Genomic DNA, 18163 nt, shown 5'->3' with positions numbered 1-18163 from the left:
TGTTCGGCGACCCAAAGATGAGGAAAAAACCGTTTTATTAAGCATTTTGATATGCGCTAGATATTGTTTTATAGTGATAATCTACAAACGGTAAAGAATTAGATAAGGATTGACTTTTTCAATGACCCTGTGCACACATTTTTCCCGTATTTTCCTCTCCTTCATTAACGCATATTTCGCAGAATATTAGTGTACTTGACAAGCGCAACGGATAATTGAAATTTGTAGAATGCTGCAAGAGAAGATAATTCTGGAGACGCCGTGGTGGGGTGAATCTATAAAGCTGGATCCAACGTGAATCTGCGTTGTTTTTAATTTAGTTTTCGCAGAAGCACATTTCTTTATTGCAAGGGAAATACGTGCCCACAGTTCTATAGCGAAATGTCTTACAGTGTCTAGTGCAAAAAATAAAATTGAAAGAGAATTGGTGCGACATTTAACTCGAGAATAAAAAAAAAATGGCTTTGCTGTGACAGTAAGGTCATTCAATATAATTAATGTTTGAAATATCCAAATTACTCGTTGTTAACGCGGATACAATATTAACTTGAGGCAGTTCGTCTTCGTACAGTCTTAGTTTTGCACCAGGAAATCAGACGTTGTAAATAATGCCGGGAATGAAAAGGTCACAAGGCTCGTTGCGATGCGCTGGAATATTTGCTCTGATTGGTTGTGCTTTGAACGCTTACGCAGCACCCGTTGTATTCGAAAATGAAGCAGAAGTGAGTAATCAGAAAAACTAACAGAAAGGTTTTAACAGAGTTGCAAAGGTTTCAATATTCCTTCGAATTTTTTAGCCGAACCACACGATGCCATTGAAGTCTTCTATTTTTCCAATCTTCATCGACAAAGTTCGAACATCCATAGGGAGATCGAAGAGATATACTCTTCAAGGTACGGCTTCTCAAATTTTATAATTTTATCGCAACCGACTACGTCACGAGGTGAAAAATACGCAGAGAAAATAACTGATAAATCGCGAACCTGCTAACTAGGGTCGTTTATCAGAAGGTCATAAGTATGCGATTAAGGGGTCATTAGAATTTCTGTTTTACTGATTATTTCATGAGTCATATTTCATACCCCTGGTTGAAATGAAGTATAAATCCCGTTAATTAAGACTGAAAACCACATTAAAATAAGAACAGCAAAAATTTTCGTAAAAATTTTTGCGTTTCAATAGTATTTTATGAATTTTCTATCGGAGTCTATTATATCTACGAAATTTTATACAGGGACGATTTTCGTCTCTTGCACAGTGAACTCACTTGACAATTTTCCGGGTTTATAATCGCTAATCTTATGTGATCATTGAAGTAATGGAACATTGATGGAAAAGCTGTAAATATAGTTGCAGCTTATTTTTATTCGCTATGAGATTATGGCACAACTCGAATCCGAAATTTTCCAAGTGAGGAAAGACAAACGCGATCATAAACCTAAACATTTTTCAAAGTGTGACGCTATTTTATCACCCAGGATGAGAAGAAAGTGTGGGATTCGATTAGCTGAAATTGTCACTGAAGCAAGAAGATTCAATATTTCCTTAGAATACATTGACCGGTACAAAAACCTCTCGAATAACACACGATACAATGTTTCTCAGGGACCAAATGGATGCACAAAAATTTAACATACAGAATAAACAATTACCCCGAAAATCTGAATAAAACGGATGTTGATAATGAAATCGCCAGGGCATTTGCTGTGTGGTCAAATTATACAGACCTGAAATTCGCAGTAGGAAGTGGAAAGGTAAGTAATCTTTAGATCCTAAAATATCAACACTCTCAGGTATTTTTCTTTTCCTCTTTGACTCCCTCACTTTTTGTTTCAAATCAAAACCGAGGCTGAAACTATAAACCATATCGGCATATTTGCACGACTTCAAGTAGATTCAATTGCTGGTACTATAACATTTAATCTAAACTCTAATATCGGGCAATGACTATCATTTTATTGCGATTTAGGTCGACATCGACATCAGCTTCCACCGCGGAGATCACGGATCCAACTGCAAACCGTTCAGAGGAACGTTGGATATGACGGCGCACGCTTTTTTCCCGGCGAGTCTACTCACTGGGGATGCCCATTTCGACCTGTCTCAAAATTGGACTATCAGAAACAACTCCGGTCTCGATCTCTTTCAGACAGCAGTGCATGAGTTCGGTCATTCCCTCGGTCTTGATCACAGCAACTTTCAGACCGCTGCCATGTGGCCGGTCGTCAGGAGATATTCTCCTAATTACCAGTTGGACAATGATGACATTACTGGGATACAAGTGAGTCACTATTATAAAGAAAGTTGAAAAGTCTCATTAAAGACATTTGTAGTTAGATACTTTGGATTGTGTAAGAAAATCAGGTCAGCTGTAACATTTCTTTTATAGCTACGTTTTGGCCTATTAAGCTCGATTTGAGGTAGCTCAGATTTGAAATCGATATCTATATGTATACATATAAAAAAGAAAATCCGTACGTAACTAATATAGATGATCACCGATATTTTTACAATTAGCTATAGAATGCGTGAAAAATAACAGGATATTATTTTTCGCACAGAAAATCTACGGAACAAAAACTGAAGGTACAAAAAATAGCACGAAGGATCAGGACGCTTCGCATAGAGAAGGAATCCTTTTTTCAGTTACTACAGAGTCTCTACCACCAGTATCGAATAAAACAATGTCTGAAACCAATAAAATTCATGTAAGTCAAACTAGTCAAAATGAATTCGCGTCTCTATCGACAAAGAGCAGATAACTCTTTTGAAACAGAAAATTAAGTGATTTTTTCACATAGCAAACTGCCATTGGATTGTGCAAATAAAAAATATCCAAATTCGTATAATAAGAATGTTTTAAACTTGCATAATCCCAAATTAGTCCAATAAACAAAAGCTCTTCTGAAAATAATCTCTCCAGGTGATAAACAAACATTTGCTGTTATTACGATGACCAATCGCAAGGCGGCAATAACCTGTCGTGAAAAAATCCCGTCGACCTTTTCTCCTTGATCTGATCCACAGGTGTGGCTGGAAGTATCGTTGCGGTCTCGTTTTATTCATTGACTTATTCATGCATTCATATTGATTTACCCTTCGTCTTCGTCTTCTTTTCTCTTTTCTTGCCCAGCCCTGCGGGCGTAACGCATAACCAACCGATTTTATTTCCTTTCTTTGGCATTCTTAACGCGGTCCTGTGGTCTTTGTACTTTCTCTGACGAGACGTAGACACGTAGGTGTGCGAAGCAGACTGATCGCAGAATACCTTCGTACGAAATGGAAAAAAAGGAATATTGGAAGGGGGGCAGCTGTCGCGCCCTCACCCAATTTAAATATAATAGAATGACTCTTTCAGGAATGCGCAGAACGACTAGGAGGGTTCAGTCAAAATTTCAAAAGGTCAGCAGCCTGAGGCAATTCAAAAGTCGTTACATCGTTGCTGCAAACCTTAGAATTGCATCATTCAATATAGCTGACGCGACACATAATACAAAGTTGAATTATTAATTTTACTGGATTCTTATTGAATTACGTGCGTAAAAAAGTATACCGAATACTAGTAAGTGTGAAAAATTCATGCAATTCAATATGACAGACATGAACAGCTGCAAATTTCATCATAAACCATATTCGATTTACCGTTTCGAATAAGTTCTGTGTTCCAGCACTTGGCTTGAATTTTATTTCCGTTACAAAAACCGCTTAATTCGAATATAACCATCTATGGTATGTATAATTCATATTATGCACAAAAAATACACCGTTACCGGCTGAAGGCTGTGAGTAATGCAGATGTTTTCTTTATCGAGCGCTGTCACACGAACAAGAAATACTCTTGATTTAGTGGGCATTCCATGTGAATTACACAATTAGCACGATTGTATATACCAGCGAGTAAGTACAGAGACTTAGATTCTGACACGTTCGATATCCTCAGGAATTGTACGACCCACCGTGTTCGATGAGCACCGTTTGCACTACCAGCCGCGCGTTTACGGCCGAGCAAGAAACAAAAAAGAGTCTACGGCGGGCGGCCGGCAATTCAAAAGGGTGCTCATCCTACGCCGTGGGTCGTAAAATTCCTATGGATATTGAAAGTGTCAGAATCTGTCTAAATCTCGTACCAACGTTCAATACTAGTATAATTTAATACGGGTAAAATAGTACTTGGAATTGTTACCAAAAGACGCCATTCCTTAGATTAATCAGTGGCGCCGCCGCACAACATTTTCGCAAGCTGCTGAAACCAAACTGATCAACCGGTTGCATATGTGTAGGCGGCATGGAACGTTGAACCATTATAAATAAATTTTTGAACGAAAAAGTTACTTTTTAGTAATCAGGATGATTGTTTTACTGTTTTCTTTGTTAAATAGTGTAGGCACTTTAAAGAATTAACTCTCTGAAACATGAATTGTAAATTATCCCTACCAAGTAGAAAAGGTCTAGAAAAGTTTTTCATGAGCTAATTGGAGACGTTGCACTGTTTAAAAGTACAACGAACCAAATCCAAGGCCATGAGTAATTATCGATAAATCTAGAATTTATTCATCGGCAATTTGGGAAATGTTAAAACACCGCATCGCTGGCAAGGAAAATCCGTGAAGAGAGTTGACAAACTTGTATATAATAAATGTGTATATACAGTATACACATTTATTTTGATGTTGTAGAGTTTTCGGAATTTGAATTATTCATGGAAGCGTCTTGCCGGCTGGTTAACGCGCTCTTAAGACAATGCACTGCAACGTGAAGAGATAGAAGGATAAAAAGACGGCAACCGGTTTCGAATGATTTGCTGCATATCGCTAGCGAAATTTAGCGGAGAGTTGATGCGTCATCGGAATTCGCAAGCCGACTAAATTGCACTGAAGTTGAAATTGGCATTGGTTTCATTGTAGTTTTGGCGCTATTATGTTATAATCGATTGTTCGGTTTCGAACAACTCAAGTGGGAACTTGTGTCCACATTAAAAAAAAAAAAACACTCTTTCGACAAACGATCTTTCCGACTAGATTTCAGCATTCGCAACAACCACGTTTTGACCTTGTCTCTGCCGGGAAATCGCTTGCATTATTCATTCTTGCAATGGGTGAGCACATTATACCCGCCTTTCTACGTCTCCCAGTTGCATCTAAGGCGTATCAACCGAATTTCAATCCGACAAACGGCTGCTCTCGTCTTTCGACAATTCTTTCATTCGTCTATGCACAAGTCACAGACTACTTTTCCACCGAGGGTAGAAATCGGGTGAGAAGACGGCACAGGGTGATGACCCAAGTCAGAATTAAGGCCTGTCAGACCTTCCTGTTTTACCGAAGAATCCTGTATGGAATATTTTCTTTTTTCGAATATCCTATTTATTAATAAAAGTGCGGATTTTGCACCTCACATTTAACTCGATATCGAATCAACGTGTCTAAATGAAGGTCCGACAATCTAAACGGCGCAGTCTGAGCCTTGTTATTTCCCAAATTGATCTAAAACGTTGGATTAATTGGCTCCCCAACACGATACCATGTTGCCAAAAGAACGCTCACATCCAGAATTCCATTGGCTTCAGTTGTGGCCAATCGAAGCTTGACATTCGAACCGTTTCTGGATCAACTTGCAATCGGAGTCCATCCAGCCAATATTCAACCACATTGTGTCCCAATGTTGGTTCGGCGTTGGTAACCAACCTTGGCTCTGATGCAACTACTTATCGGTATTTATTCAAAACAATTAATATCTAACGGAGTTGACTGACGTTGGCACAGCGTTACGTACTCGAACAAGTGTCCCAATTCAATCCTGAGTATCATTTATTTCACTTCAAAATACATCGATACAACATAATCCTTGTGCTAAAATCCCGTGTTATAGCAATATTTCATTACTAAATACAATTTTCGTTTTTATTTCCATAAAAGATCCGAAAACGTATTATTCCGTTTGGTTCAACACTTATTTGAACGAATAACAATATATGTAGCCAGCATGACGTCGATTATTGGATCAGTCAATCGGTTCAGCTACGGTTTTGGCCAGATTGGACAGGTATAAAAAGATGAAAAACTGCGTTCCAGCTGTTACACTTTTCTTTTAATGTTAGATTGAATTGATAAAAAAATTAAATATGCGTTAAAAATCAATTTTTTCCATTTAAACAAGTACCGGTCATACTCGTATTTTCTCGTCGGACTTTTTTCTCCGTTTGTAATGGTGCTGCTAGCGGAACTGATTGTAAGACAAAATGAAATGGAATTCGTCGTAGAGGTAATTTGTATGGTCAGCAGCGATTTATTTCGATACTTGGCAATCATCGCATTTTTACGAGGACTAATGTCATTCTTACGGAGGACAAAATCAAGTAGGCTGTGCGTTGCTCATCCGGGAAGAGGAACGAGCTGCGTCCTTCCGGACCAAGGCAACTCGATCTGGATCCAGATATCATCGTGGATCGAATCCCAATCCCACCAGCTTCACGCCAACGCAAGGTGAATAAAGATCGAAGAAACTCGGAAGCGGAGCGTGAAATAGAGGTCCGAACACAGCGGACACAGGCGTGGAATGGAAACAAGAATTGTCTCATCGTGAGTCGCTGTGTCAACATCGGGAGTTGGAAAGCGGTTGATTAGAAGATGTCGCAACCCGTTTCGATTCACACCCGATTGACTACGCGTTCCTAAATCTGCTCAAATATTATTTATTCAGTCTCCGATCGATTATCTCACATCTGCGGAAAGGTTTCCCATCATAAAAAACTTTACGTAGGGTGAAAGATCTCATTTGGTACTTATACGAGATTGATAATTATCCATCGCGGTTACTTAACCGTGTTCCATTATCAGTTACAATATTTCAATTCCCCTCGTTTGGCTGTTTCCCGTTCTGATTCAGTAAAACAGGAAAATTAATGAGGTTTCTACGATCTGATTGTATACTGTAAATGACTGACTATGATCGTTCGTCAGCGACGGAAGTTTACATCTTGCCTTATGGCTTGCGTTTTCTTACCCTGTGTACAAGTATGCGTATATATGAAATATTCTCCTCAAGTTGACGGATATTGTGTCAGATGAATGACTCTTAGCTCTGATAAATAAAACTGTATTTTACATCGTTGGAGATTCTGGATTTGGAAATTAGTTCACATCTGGTAAAGATATGTGCTAACGATGAAACGGACTACTGGGCGTGCAAGCGGAAGTTATTGAATAAAATCGAATAAGGAATGAGAAGAGTACACAAAAAAGTTTCAGCCGACATACAGCCTGAGGCGAAGTGACTCAACTGTGTGACTCCCGCGCGATTCTCCGTTACTGTCGCCTTTTACCTAGAAGTTTCGTTTGTGAATCATTCAGTCAAGTTCTGCTCTTATCAAATTAGTTATAATTATCCGCAGAGACGCGGCAGCGGTTACATGTGTTTTTACGCGCGTTCAAACTCTGACGACTACATTTCGAACCCGTCCCAAAATTCAACATGACTTATCGTTTGCACCAATGTTATTGTAATTCATGCAGTTATGAAACTTATTACAATGCTGTTTATTCACAGACGATTATCCAATATTGAAGTGCAATGTACCAAAAAATCAGGTATATCGGTGGCTATCACTGCCATATTCGGATAAAAACTGAGACGTGATCTACAGACACGAGAAATTAACACGGAAAAAATTCACCACATGATATATTACATAACTTGTGTTTATTTCATGATTTTTATATTCATTATGCACCGAAGGAAGAAGGAAAAATTCCCATGTCCCGTTTAAAGTTTGCTTTGGTAGTAGTTATAATATTAATATAGATTTTTGAGTTATTATAGGAACATTCAATAATTTTGGTGTATTTGACCACAGCGTGCAAAAAGGAGAGGTATTGTTTCCTTTGCGCGGTATCTCCGAATGGCGCTTGAGTAAAAAATAACAATTAAGTGTTTTGTACAAGTCGCAAAAAGGTTAAAATGTCATCGAGAAATCGTAAACATTATGCTGGTGCATTTTTTTATGTGTGTGAAAAATTTATTAAAGTACGAAGTATGAAATTTGAGTAGAACAAAAGTGAGAAGCTACGTGATTTTAACAAAATTACCTATTTTCTAGAAAGTTTATTGTAAGTAACAAATAAACATACTTCAATTCCGCATTTAAGTCTCTTTTCAAAAATTTAAATGCGAACCTGTAGTTTGTTTAATTGTCATTTACAATAAATGTCTCGGAAGATAGGTAACTTTTCATACAATCCGAAAAATCGTTCTTGTTTCTATACAGAAACAAACTACATTTAATAAAACTATTCTTTCTTGTATTAGTTAGGTGGAAGAAATCAAAATTTTATATCTAGAACCTAGACTTGAAATTCGTGTTGACCTGTGTTTATAGAATGTTTTTCTCTGGCGGTTGACGTAATTTTGATAAACGTCACAAACAACTGTTGTTTTTATCTACCCCCAAATGAACAATCTCGATGACGAAATTTCAGAAGGAAAGTGCAACCTCTTTCACGGAGTTTTCTACCCGTTTACCTTCGTGCAATTTAAGTAAAATTGACGCTTAAACGATCAGCTGATCGACAAGTGTAACGCCATATTGCCCTGACTGTCTTAGAGCAGTTGCTAGCTGTTAATATTATGAACTTCGTTTGTATAGGTTAGTAAATTTGTTCCGTTCGCAAGTAAGAATGATTCATTTACTGTTTTTCGGCATCGTCGCGCATAATCAAAAAGTGACGTACTTCTTGAAGGAAATTGACGACACGCGCAGTTTACATAGACAAAAATTCCTGTTGTGCCTCATCGCAAATAATTCCCCTGTGAATTATCCGTAAAATAATGCATAATGCATGTGCTTTGTTGTGTTTCAACAAATCCCGTTGTTATAGCTGATTAGCCTGCGAAATAATGTTTGACGTAATATTTGAGCGAAGTTACAAAAATTTTCACATTTGCACTTTCGTGATAGAACAAAATAATCCGCTTGTATTTAGAATATTATCACTGTCGTGACGGCGGGAAGAAGAAAATATTTTTATGAACACACACACACACCTTCATCTTTCACCCGAACTTTATTCAAATTCCAATCAAACGTTTCGTTAGAAGGCGAGATTCAGGTTAAGAAAAATCGAATTTTACCGGTTCGCAGTTAATCGTAAACGCTACGCTCATCTTCCCAGTAAAACAAAACTATTTTTGCTCCCACCCCCTTGAGACAAAAAAAAAAAAAAAAAATAAAAAAAAAAAACAAAAAAAAAGCACACAATCCGAGGTCAACAAATATTGACCCCAAAAAACGTTCCCAAACAATTGCAATGCGTATAGGTAAATTTAAATTCACCCGATTCCTACGGATTTCGAATTTCAATGTAAAGTCTGCATTCCAACCGTTTATCGTCGATGCGAGAATTCACGAAACACGCTGCACGTTCGCCTAATATATCCTTGCATTCGCGATTACTCCGAATTCTTCTCATCGGCGATTAAAACGAGTGGATACGTGATATCCGTCAAAATATCCGCTCACCGATGCTCGGCGAAAAATAATACGTATGTACGTACAATGCAATTCAAGACCTTGTAGTTAAAGGATTCACAGCACGCGGTCATCGTCCGTTTCAAAATATTCCACTGTTTCAGTTTCGGGGAATATGATTACCAATAAATATTTTTGCGAAAATATCTATGGGAAATACCGTAGATAATATGTAGAGGGATTTTGTATTATAATGATTCAAAAAATCCGTGGCGTCGGGTAATCGACAATGATTTCACCAATTGAGTATTTGAGTGAAATTGTTTTTTTCCATTCTTAGGGGTGCATAATGCAGAGCAAGCAAAAATAATGAGGACGTATTTTTTGTTTTTCGATAAAAATGATAATTTTTCATATCATAGGTGATTGAATTTCACTGATTTTAATATATATAGATATATATTAACATGGGTGACGTCGCAATGTTATAGTTTTCAATCTGTTATATTGGTGGCAATTTTGATTCAATCGAAAAAATGAAAAATATGTCCAAAATATTTTTTTCCAATCTAGAAGAATATGAAATAAACAAATTTCATTCAAATACTCAATTCACTGGTAAGACCGAGATGTCGGAAATTCTCTTGGCCGACGTAATATTCGAGGATTAGATAAAAAATTTGTCAACTATCAATACCCCGCGCTTCTAAAAATAATCGCTGCATCGATTAATCGAGTCCAGAAAAATAATCGAATAAGAGTCGATTGAATCGGTAAGAATGAATCAATTAATCGAATATTTCGTATTTTTTTTTAAACAGTGCATATGACACCAAAATTTGATAAATTTCAGTATGTAGTCTTAATGGCAGAAAAGTTTTTTGATGATCTATAGTTTCATTGAAAATATTTTTCAACTTGAGGTAAAAATATTTATTTATCTTTCACTTATTCATATGAAATAGATACTTAGTAAGTAAGACAATGATAATAATTGATACCGTAATCACATAAATTGATATTGTATTGCGTAATTCATGGGAGTTAAAAACCAGATATTGATTGCGAGTGAAAATAATCGAGTCGGTAGATTTAGCGAGTTTGCGAAATAATCGATTTAATCAAAATGTGATGTGAAAAGTTGCTGTTGTAATTAGGTACGAGACACGAAATGGCGTCTTCTGAATTTGAGTATTACGACAGAAACGCAAATGTGCTTAGCGCGATCTCTTGTATTGATATAATTTAATTTACAATTAAAGTCTTGTCATCTTTTCTTCTCATTCTTCTACGCGTTGCCAGATTCATTCCGCGATACAATTCGGGCTACTGAAAAAAGAATTCATCGAGAAACTTGTCGACCGTGAATTGGCGGAGAAAATTCATAGTCACCGACGTATTTATTAAGGAGGACTGGTAATACACATGTAAACGTTCGTTACGACGGTCGTTTTGTTATCACCGAATTTCAAACCATAATGTACAATTTTTGTAATCTCGAAATCAATGAATCGGCCAGTTGATTGATGAAAAACGGATGTAAATCGAGCCTTGTAGAATTAAAAGTATGCAAAGCAAAATGGCAGCAAACTGAGTGATCAGCTGATCATCTTAGCCTTGGTTTTAGCCAATTTACCCGAATACGAATGGATAGAAAATTTCGTGAAAGTGATTACACATTCCTTATTCGTTGGATTGAATCGACGAAGATATAAACTTATAGGTTAAAAAAGTAGAGGTTTATAATTAGCAGGCAGCCTGCGCTAAATTGCGTTTTTCGACAATATTTTTGGAATGTTTTTAAATACTCGGTTAGATTGTTCGATCGTTTTCTAGATTCGACGCGTGCCGAACGGAGAAAGGTTGCAAAAATTTAGTGTTAGTCATTTCATTGTCTTACGATTCCGATTATCCTTATACAGAGAAAAAGTGAAGTATTCATCGAGAGAGTGAGTTGCACTCCAAAACGATGCATACGCTGCTTACTATACCCGTAACATGTACCCATCCATGTATGTGCGATAAATATACCATATAATATCGTATACAAAAATTGTCAGCCAAAACAAAAGGCATTCCCAGGCATGGGATGTGGTTGAATTGTTGTGATTCACCCATGGTCAATAGACTCGCGGGGTTTTTGATCACAGTTGATATTTCATCGCCTTCCTCCGGTGACACGTATTATGACTACTCCGTATGTAATAAAGAAATAATTCAATCACAGCATTGTGGCTTTGCGGCAATATCGCGAGGGATGAGAAATGCGAAATGAATCTCGACGAACGTTACATCTTTACGAGGTAAACGTCCACAGCTTGATGAGTCGGAAATCAACACTATGAGCATTTATCAACATTAACGTATTCGGAAGAAACGATGTTTCCTCTCAAAATGCAGAATGATAAATACTAGAGTAAACGTTAGTTCGGGTATTGATTTTTCTCTTCGAATTGATTCAAAGTTACGAAAAATATAGCAGATTTGTTTGATTTCATTTTACGATCATTGGTAACGAATATTGATATTTTTCGATCAACGTTAATGTCAATTCAATTTTGGAAAATTCGATATTCAATCGACTTGGAACCAAAAATCAACATTTTTTTTTCATTTCCAAGGAAACTATGGAAGCCTAGGAATATATTAATTTGCTAAATTAACAAAAAGTTTAATTGATTTTCAACTCACTAACATTCGTCAAAAATGAAGCCTCAAATTTTCCAACTCCTTAACGATTTGATCGGATAAATGAATTACATAATCGTACCGTTCAACAACTAACGCATAACGCCCCTAAATCGAATGCTACCTGACAGTGCCAAAATTTAGTTATAATTCTCACGTAACTTTATTTTTCAGTTGGATGCTTTATTCAGCATTTGGCGTAAAAATTGAGAAGACATTCGACTGTTGTATAGTGACGATTGTGAGTAATACGTGCGATGTAATAATTGAAAAGAAAAAGGGAACAGTTTATACGTGATGTAAACCTTGTGCTTGTATGATTCCATGAAAAATGTTCACAAAGGAACTTTAGTAATTCTGGAGCAATGAGATTCGTATCATTCGACAAGAAGTGTGAAAATTCATCGGTCGACATTTAGAGACTACATTCAACCACATACTACGAATGAGTAATGTATCCTCAATTTATTCGCGTACAAACGTGCACAATACGAGTAAATGTGACTCACGAATTATTAATCCTCGATACGAGATTCTAAATAATCTCCGCTTCGTATAAACAAAAGCTCCACAGGATTTCTTAGCGGTAAAACATTCATCAACGGATGTCTTTCCTAGAAAAAAAAAACAACTTTATTGTACGAGTTTTAATTTATTGAAAAGCTGTTTAGTAACTAATTATTTATTTGTACTTCTCTTCCAGAGAAATAAATCAAGGATATTTCTGGTCTGTTTCTACTTTTTAATTCGAATAACGAGTGATGAAAAAATTATATTTTTGATCGTATATTTTCGTGGTTTCAGTAATAATAAATATTAGGATGTGACAAGAAAACAAATTTTCTTTTCCTTGTTTACAGGTTCGAAAGTTTCATTCAGGAATAAAAATACGCCTGTTAAAATTTGAGCTCTTAATATTAACTGTAAGATGTGGCCCATCACATTTTTCTATTTTTCATAAGAATAACACGAGAAAAATGGTTTTTGCTCCTTCTGATTATTATAACTAGATAACGATGCGAATTTTTGTAAAAAAAAATTTATTTACACACCTAAATAAATATGGTGATAATTAAAATATAAAAACAATATTGAGGGTGAAATGCAACATGAATTTACGTCTGAAAATCCTATGAGAATTAGAAAGAAATTGATTTTTAGTGAAATTATTGAAAGTGTGACGAAAAAAAAATAGTTAAAAGCACGAAGATTTAACAATAGTGTTTTATTTATGAAATGTGTAATGATTCGTTGAAAACGTCGACTTGTTGGTGGGTCAAGGCTGGTAAACTCCCTTAGTCTACAAGCTGTTATTCCATGACTGTTCAGAACTTGCGAACCATTCGATTTATTTGAGTAAATATTGCGAAATTTATAAAGAGCAGGGAAAGAGAAAAAGATACCGTGAGACGTGTGTGCGGCCAAAATTGTTGTAAAAAAATCATTCAAAAAGCAATACTTGAGCCAATGGTAGAATAATACATCTGGCGTAATCCCAATGCAGAATAAAAATTAAAAAAAAAAAGATATCTGGATCCGAATAAACTGGATAGGAATTTAGCTCAACACAGTAAAATCGTATGATTGTACCGTTTTCTGTTTTCTCAGCTCATTTCATCTGAATCAAATCCTTTCAAGTAGATTTTTTCATACGCCTAATGCAATCATTTTATGATTGATCTATAAGAAATCTGTCTTATTGATAAATTTGCCAGAAGTTATACCATTATTCACAAAAAAAAAGTTATCATAAATTCACAGTTGATTAAAAAATACGTCATTGTCATTGCAATTATTTACTTGTTTGAGAAAATAAATTTGAAATTGTTTCAAATTCCTGTTGAAGAGAAAAAAAATTATACAATTGAGAAATTTTTCACTACTCAAATAATACGAATAACTTAATAAATTCGTAGTTACGAAAAAAATACTTTATCGTAGAATTTACAATGAGCTTTTTCGTCTGTTGGAAGAAAAAAAATTTGGAACCATTTTGAACGTAGTAAAAGAACAAAATCTGCTAATCACAAAATTTTCTCATCAGTGCGGCGGTGTACCAAATTATTTGAAATATTACGACTCGGCACAAAAATGTACCACGTTTACTATTCAGAATCAATTTTTAAAGGATTCTTTGACAAAGCAAAAAAAGAAAAAAATGACAAAAAAAACCAACTAGATTGTACGCGTATTTTTTCTTCAAGGTTTCCCGATAGCAAAACATCGATAAACTTTATTTTATTTTATTCCGTTCCTTGCGATAGTTTGCAGTCAATATTTACCGAAGATAGGAAACAATATCTGTTAACACGTCGTTATAGAACACGGACAAATGTCACAAGTCGCGTGAACCTTTTTCCAACTCCACCCAATCCACCAAGATAATAGTTGTTACAATCTGACTGCGATCTCTGTATGCGACCACAAACTTTGTTAGACTTATTTAAATATCGTTTTCCTGAAACTGAGTTGGCTAACTAAGCAGTATAATTATACGGAAGAAAATATTTCCTCATTATCCTTTATATAGTAATTCACAAACCAGAGTCGTATCACTGACAAATCCCACTTTTTTCCTATGAACGATAAAGGAAATTCGTTTCAGCGATTAGACAAAAAATCAATCCAACGATTCAGGTATACAGGTATGTACCTATATACATATACATGTGTACACAAGTTTACAAGCCAGAAAAACTGGGTCACAGCTGATTGATACGGACTGATGTAAGTGAGTTAAAAGTACAAGCAAGGAAAATGGGGGCAAAACGGACACCAAGGTTGAAATTTTACAATTTTGTCGGAATAAGTTTCTCGAATTATTCGAAAGTGTTTTTCTTTGCTTATTTCTATCAGAACTTTACGAGTTCTCATTTAATTTTTTAATTTCAATTATACCGAATGATTTTTGTTCGCGTTTACTGTTTGCGTTTGTGAACATCGAAGTAACTGTCGAAAGTTAGTGCGGCTAAACCAAAATATGACCAAATTAACAGAAATTTGCTCTGTCGTGTTTTTTCCATAACATTTTCTTTACTTGAGGTTAATTAATTTCCAGCCTTTTTCATCCTTCACTTGTTTCATTTCTTCTATTTTGCGACTCGATGCTAAAATTTTATAAAACATTGCTAACATTGCAAGTTGTTGCGCTGCTCGTTGCTGGTGCTGCACAGTGAAAACGACTGCGGGGTCATTCGGTATATACTATAATATATAATACATTCTTTGCACAATTTTTGTTCACTCAAGCATTTCGATAATTTATTCACCGGGGTGGTGTGATGTGTCAAATATATCAAGGGCCAATGAATTATAATGAAACCGAGATAGCCAAACCGTATTTAGAACTACACGTAAAGAAATGGTCCGATACTAGATGATATCAGAAGAGAGTTCTCGAAATGTAGGGAAAAACCAGAGAGAAATGAATGGAGTAAATAAAGGAGTGAAAAATTTTGATTACTTTATTGACAGGTTTCGGGAAGGGAATAAAAATTTTTTCTTATTAATATTTGTGGTCGTATATATACTTTATTGTGTTTTTTTTTTTTAATTTGTTTGCAGAATTTATATATTTCCAAGCTTACACGATTTTTTTAATACTGCAGAAAAAAAATTTGTACGGTTATATACGTAATAAACGTATTCTCTAATTTGTACATCGGTTTCTTATTCAGAAAAACTTTTTGTTTCGTCACGTTTGTACCGTTAAATATTTGATTTTTTATCATCGCGGTGACAACAAATTTTCATCAACAGAAAGTGTATTGAACTCGCTTCTAAATAAAAAGAAAAAAAAAAAAAAATACATGTTTCAGAGACTGCTGTTATAAATAGTTTTCTAATCATAATACGAGCCTAATTAGCGTCCGCGATATTTTTCAATCAAAATGAAAAATCGATATTGTTTGTGATTTTGAAATGTGAATAAAAGTTTCATGGATTATCAAGTTCGTTAAGACGTTCGTTTTCCATTTCTAATTCAGCTGGAAATAAAATGACGAATATATAATTTCGCTACATATGCATAGAACGATATACATCACATTTGTATAATTTCAATAGCCGCAACTTTGAGCCATTGTTAGAACTGAGGATTAATACCAGCGTAAGGGAGATTCATTCGAATCGAGAGAAGGGGAAATTCAGGCTAATCGTACGGTGGGGGGCCACCTGTAAGCATAAAACCAGATGACTGGCAGGCCGTGAGTCAGAGTGGCGGCGGAATTCGATAGGCCAGCTCGCGATCGCGCCTTTTTTCATTTATTAAATACCAGAAGAAAGCACATTTCTCATTTTATTACAGACAAATAAATACGTTCGTATATAGTTGCTACTTCACATTTCACAACTGCTAGTCCATACAGATAACGGGAATCGGAAATAAGTGCATCATATATATGTATGTGTACATACACATACGTATGTGATATATACATAAGTGTGTTGAAGTATCGTTTTTATTTGCGTATCGTAACAGGCTTGTATAAATTTATCGTTAAACAATATTAATAAACGTTCGAGAATCGTTCGAAATACATTTAGATAAATAAATAAACAAATAAACCAAGTCTGGAAGAAGGGAATGATAAATTAATTAAAATAGAACCGGTGCTTCTAACTCTGTAGTAAATTCTTTTTTCTGTATTAAGCAGACGGGTGTAACATTATTAACGATAACGGTAGTAATGATAATAATAAATAAATAATGCTTCTTATTGTATTGAACGTGAAGAGTGGTTAGTGCTATATTAATATACAGTAATAGTAGAACCGAGCGATCGTATCGCGAGTGGCAGTAATCGTAATGAAAATAAAGATTTTTCTACTTCGTTGACTGCTCAGTTTTTGAGAGATCGATTAAAAAAAAAAAAAAAATAACTCACCAAAGGAAAGAGGAAGCGATTGTCTTTCGTGTCAACAGAAAAGTAAATTAATGCGGTAGTAAATATAACGCAACTACTTGATATTGAAATATACAAATTCATAAAAAAAAAAGTCGAGATAAATTGAGGAAAAGATAATGACGAACGGACGTGAAATGTCAGCGTCACTTCGTACCCTCCGGCTTGCCGGAACGCTGATTATCATGCTGGTTTGTTGCACTGCCCTTTGTAATGCCGAAGCGGAAGCTGCACCTGTTGTATCGGAAACTGGAGCCATGGTAAGTTGATGATGAACCGTAAAAAAACCATTTCGAAAAAAGTAAACCAGACTAAACTGACAGAGAAAGAGTAATGATTGAAAAATGCTGGCGCTCACGTGTAGCAGTGTTATATACGTAATATATATCAAACATGTTTCTATATTCATATTTTGAAAAAGACTTTCTTTCAGAAAGACGAAGTACATGAAATTTTCACCGAATTGTTCGATCGCAAAATCGCCTTTTTTCAATTTCTTCAAAGTATAGAAAAGGCAAATAATTCTTACCACCTTGAGGAATATGTCAAATTTTTGAAATTTTGTTCCTGATAAATTAACAATTTTAAAACAGCTAATTAATAATATTTTTAATGAATCAAAACAAAATATTGTTTATTTTGTATCGATTGTACCATTATAGGAGGTTCAGTTAATTAAGAATGTTTAAAAGTTGTAAAATCATGAGAGAAAATAATTCTTAACCATGTTTTATGGGGTCTGGAGACATTTGTCACTCTTCAAAGAGTTTGATACACACGATTGCAAGAAAATATTGTTTCTCAATCTATCTTGTTATCGACTCATTAAATTCGTCAAAATGCTGGTTTAACGACAGGGAAAAAATATAAGTACTTTTTTTTTACAAGGCGCGATCAAATTTCGAACAAACTTGATTTATGGTTCAATCTGACTGTGAATGTTTTTTTTAAACGAGCCAATTATTACGGATGCCATACCTGAGATTTTGAATCTACGGTAAAATGGAACCAAGCCCGTAAATCAGGAAACTGAAAAAACACGTGTCAACCTATTTCCGTTGATAAAAAGAGCAGGGTAATATGTGCGATATGAAAAGTTTAATAGAG

General features: G+C 35.4%; 2 protein-coding genes across 6 annotated transcripts in view; both read left to right on the top strand.

Annotated features, from left to right (window-relative positions):
- Nucleotides 1-342: 342 nt before the first annotated feature.
- LOC107223952 (50 kDa hatching enzyme-like) lies at nucleotides 343-3051 on the top strand. Of its 2 annotated transcripts, XM_046731693.1 has the most exons (6): nucleotides 343-722; nucleotides 798-894; nucleotides 1607-1755; nucleotides 1971-2282; nucleotides 2563-2709; nucleotides 2925-3051. In XM_046731693.1, exons 1-6 carry the CDS (start codon nucleotides 609-611, stop codon nucleotides 2955-2957), a joined length of 852 nt encoding a protein of 283 aa, XP_046587649.1. In that variant the 5' UTR covers nucleotides 343-608; the 3' UTR covers nucleotides 2958-3051. The 2 variants fall into 2 exon arrangements, with proteins under 2 accessions (XP_046587649.1, XP_046587648.1); XM_046731692.1 differs by lacking the exon at nucleotides 2925-3051 and having other exon boundaries at nucleotides 2563-2903.
- Nucleotides 3052-16363: 13312 nt separating this feature from the next.
- LOC107223958 (matrix metalloproteinase-14) overlaps nucleotides 16364-18163 on the top strand; it is a 30103-nt gene continuing 28303 nt past the window's right edge. For all 4 annotated transcript variants that reach the window (XM_015663838.2, XM_015663836.2, XM_015663840.2 and 1 more), the window contains exon 1: nucleotides 16364-17316. In XM_015663838.2, the coding sequence (XP_015519324.1) occupies nucleotides 17176-17316 (141 nt within the window). In that variant the 5' untranslated portion in view covers nucleotides 16364-17175. The remainder of the gene's footprint in view (nucleotides 17317-18163) is intronic.

This window comes from Neodiprion lecontei, chromosome 2 (genome assembly GCF_021901455.1).
Source record: "Neodiprion lecontei isolate iyNeoLeco1 chromosome 2, iyNeoLeco1.1, whole genome shotgun sequence".
Classification (NCBI taxonomy): domain Eukaryota; kingdom Metazoa; phylum Arthropoda; class Insecta; order Hymenoptera; family Diprionidae; genus Neodiprion; species Neodiprion lecontei.
Note: the sequence above shows the minus strand (reverse complement) of the source record. Positions and strands in the feature narration are given on the sequence as shown.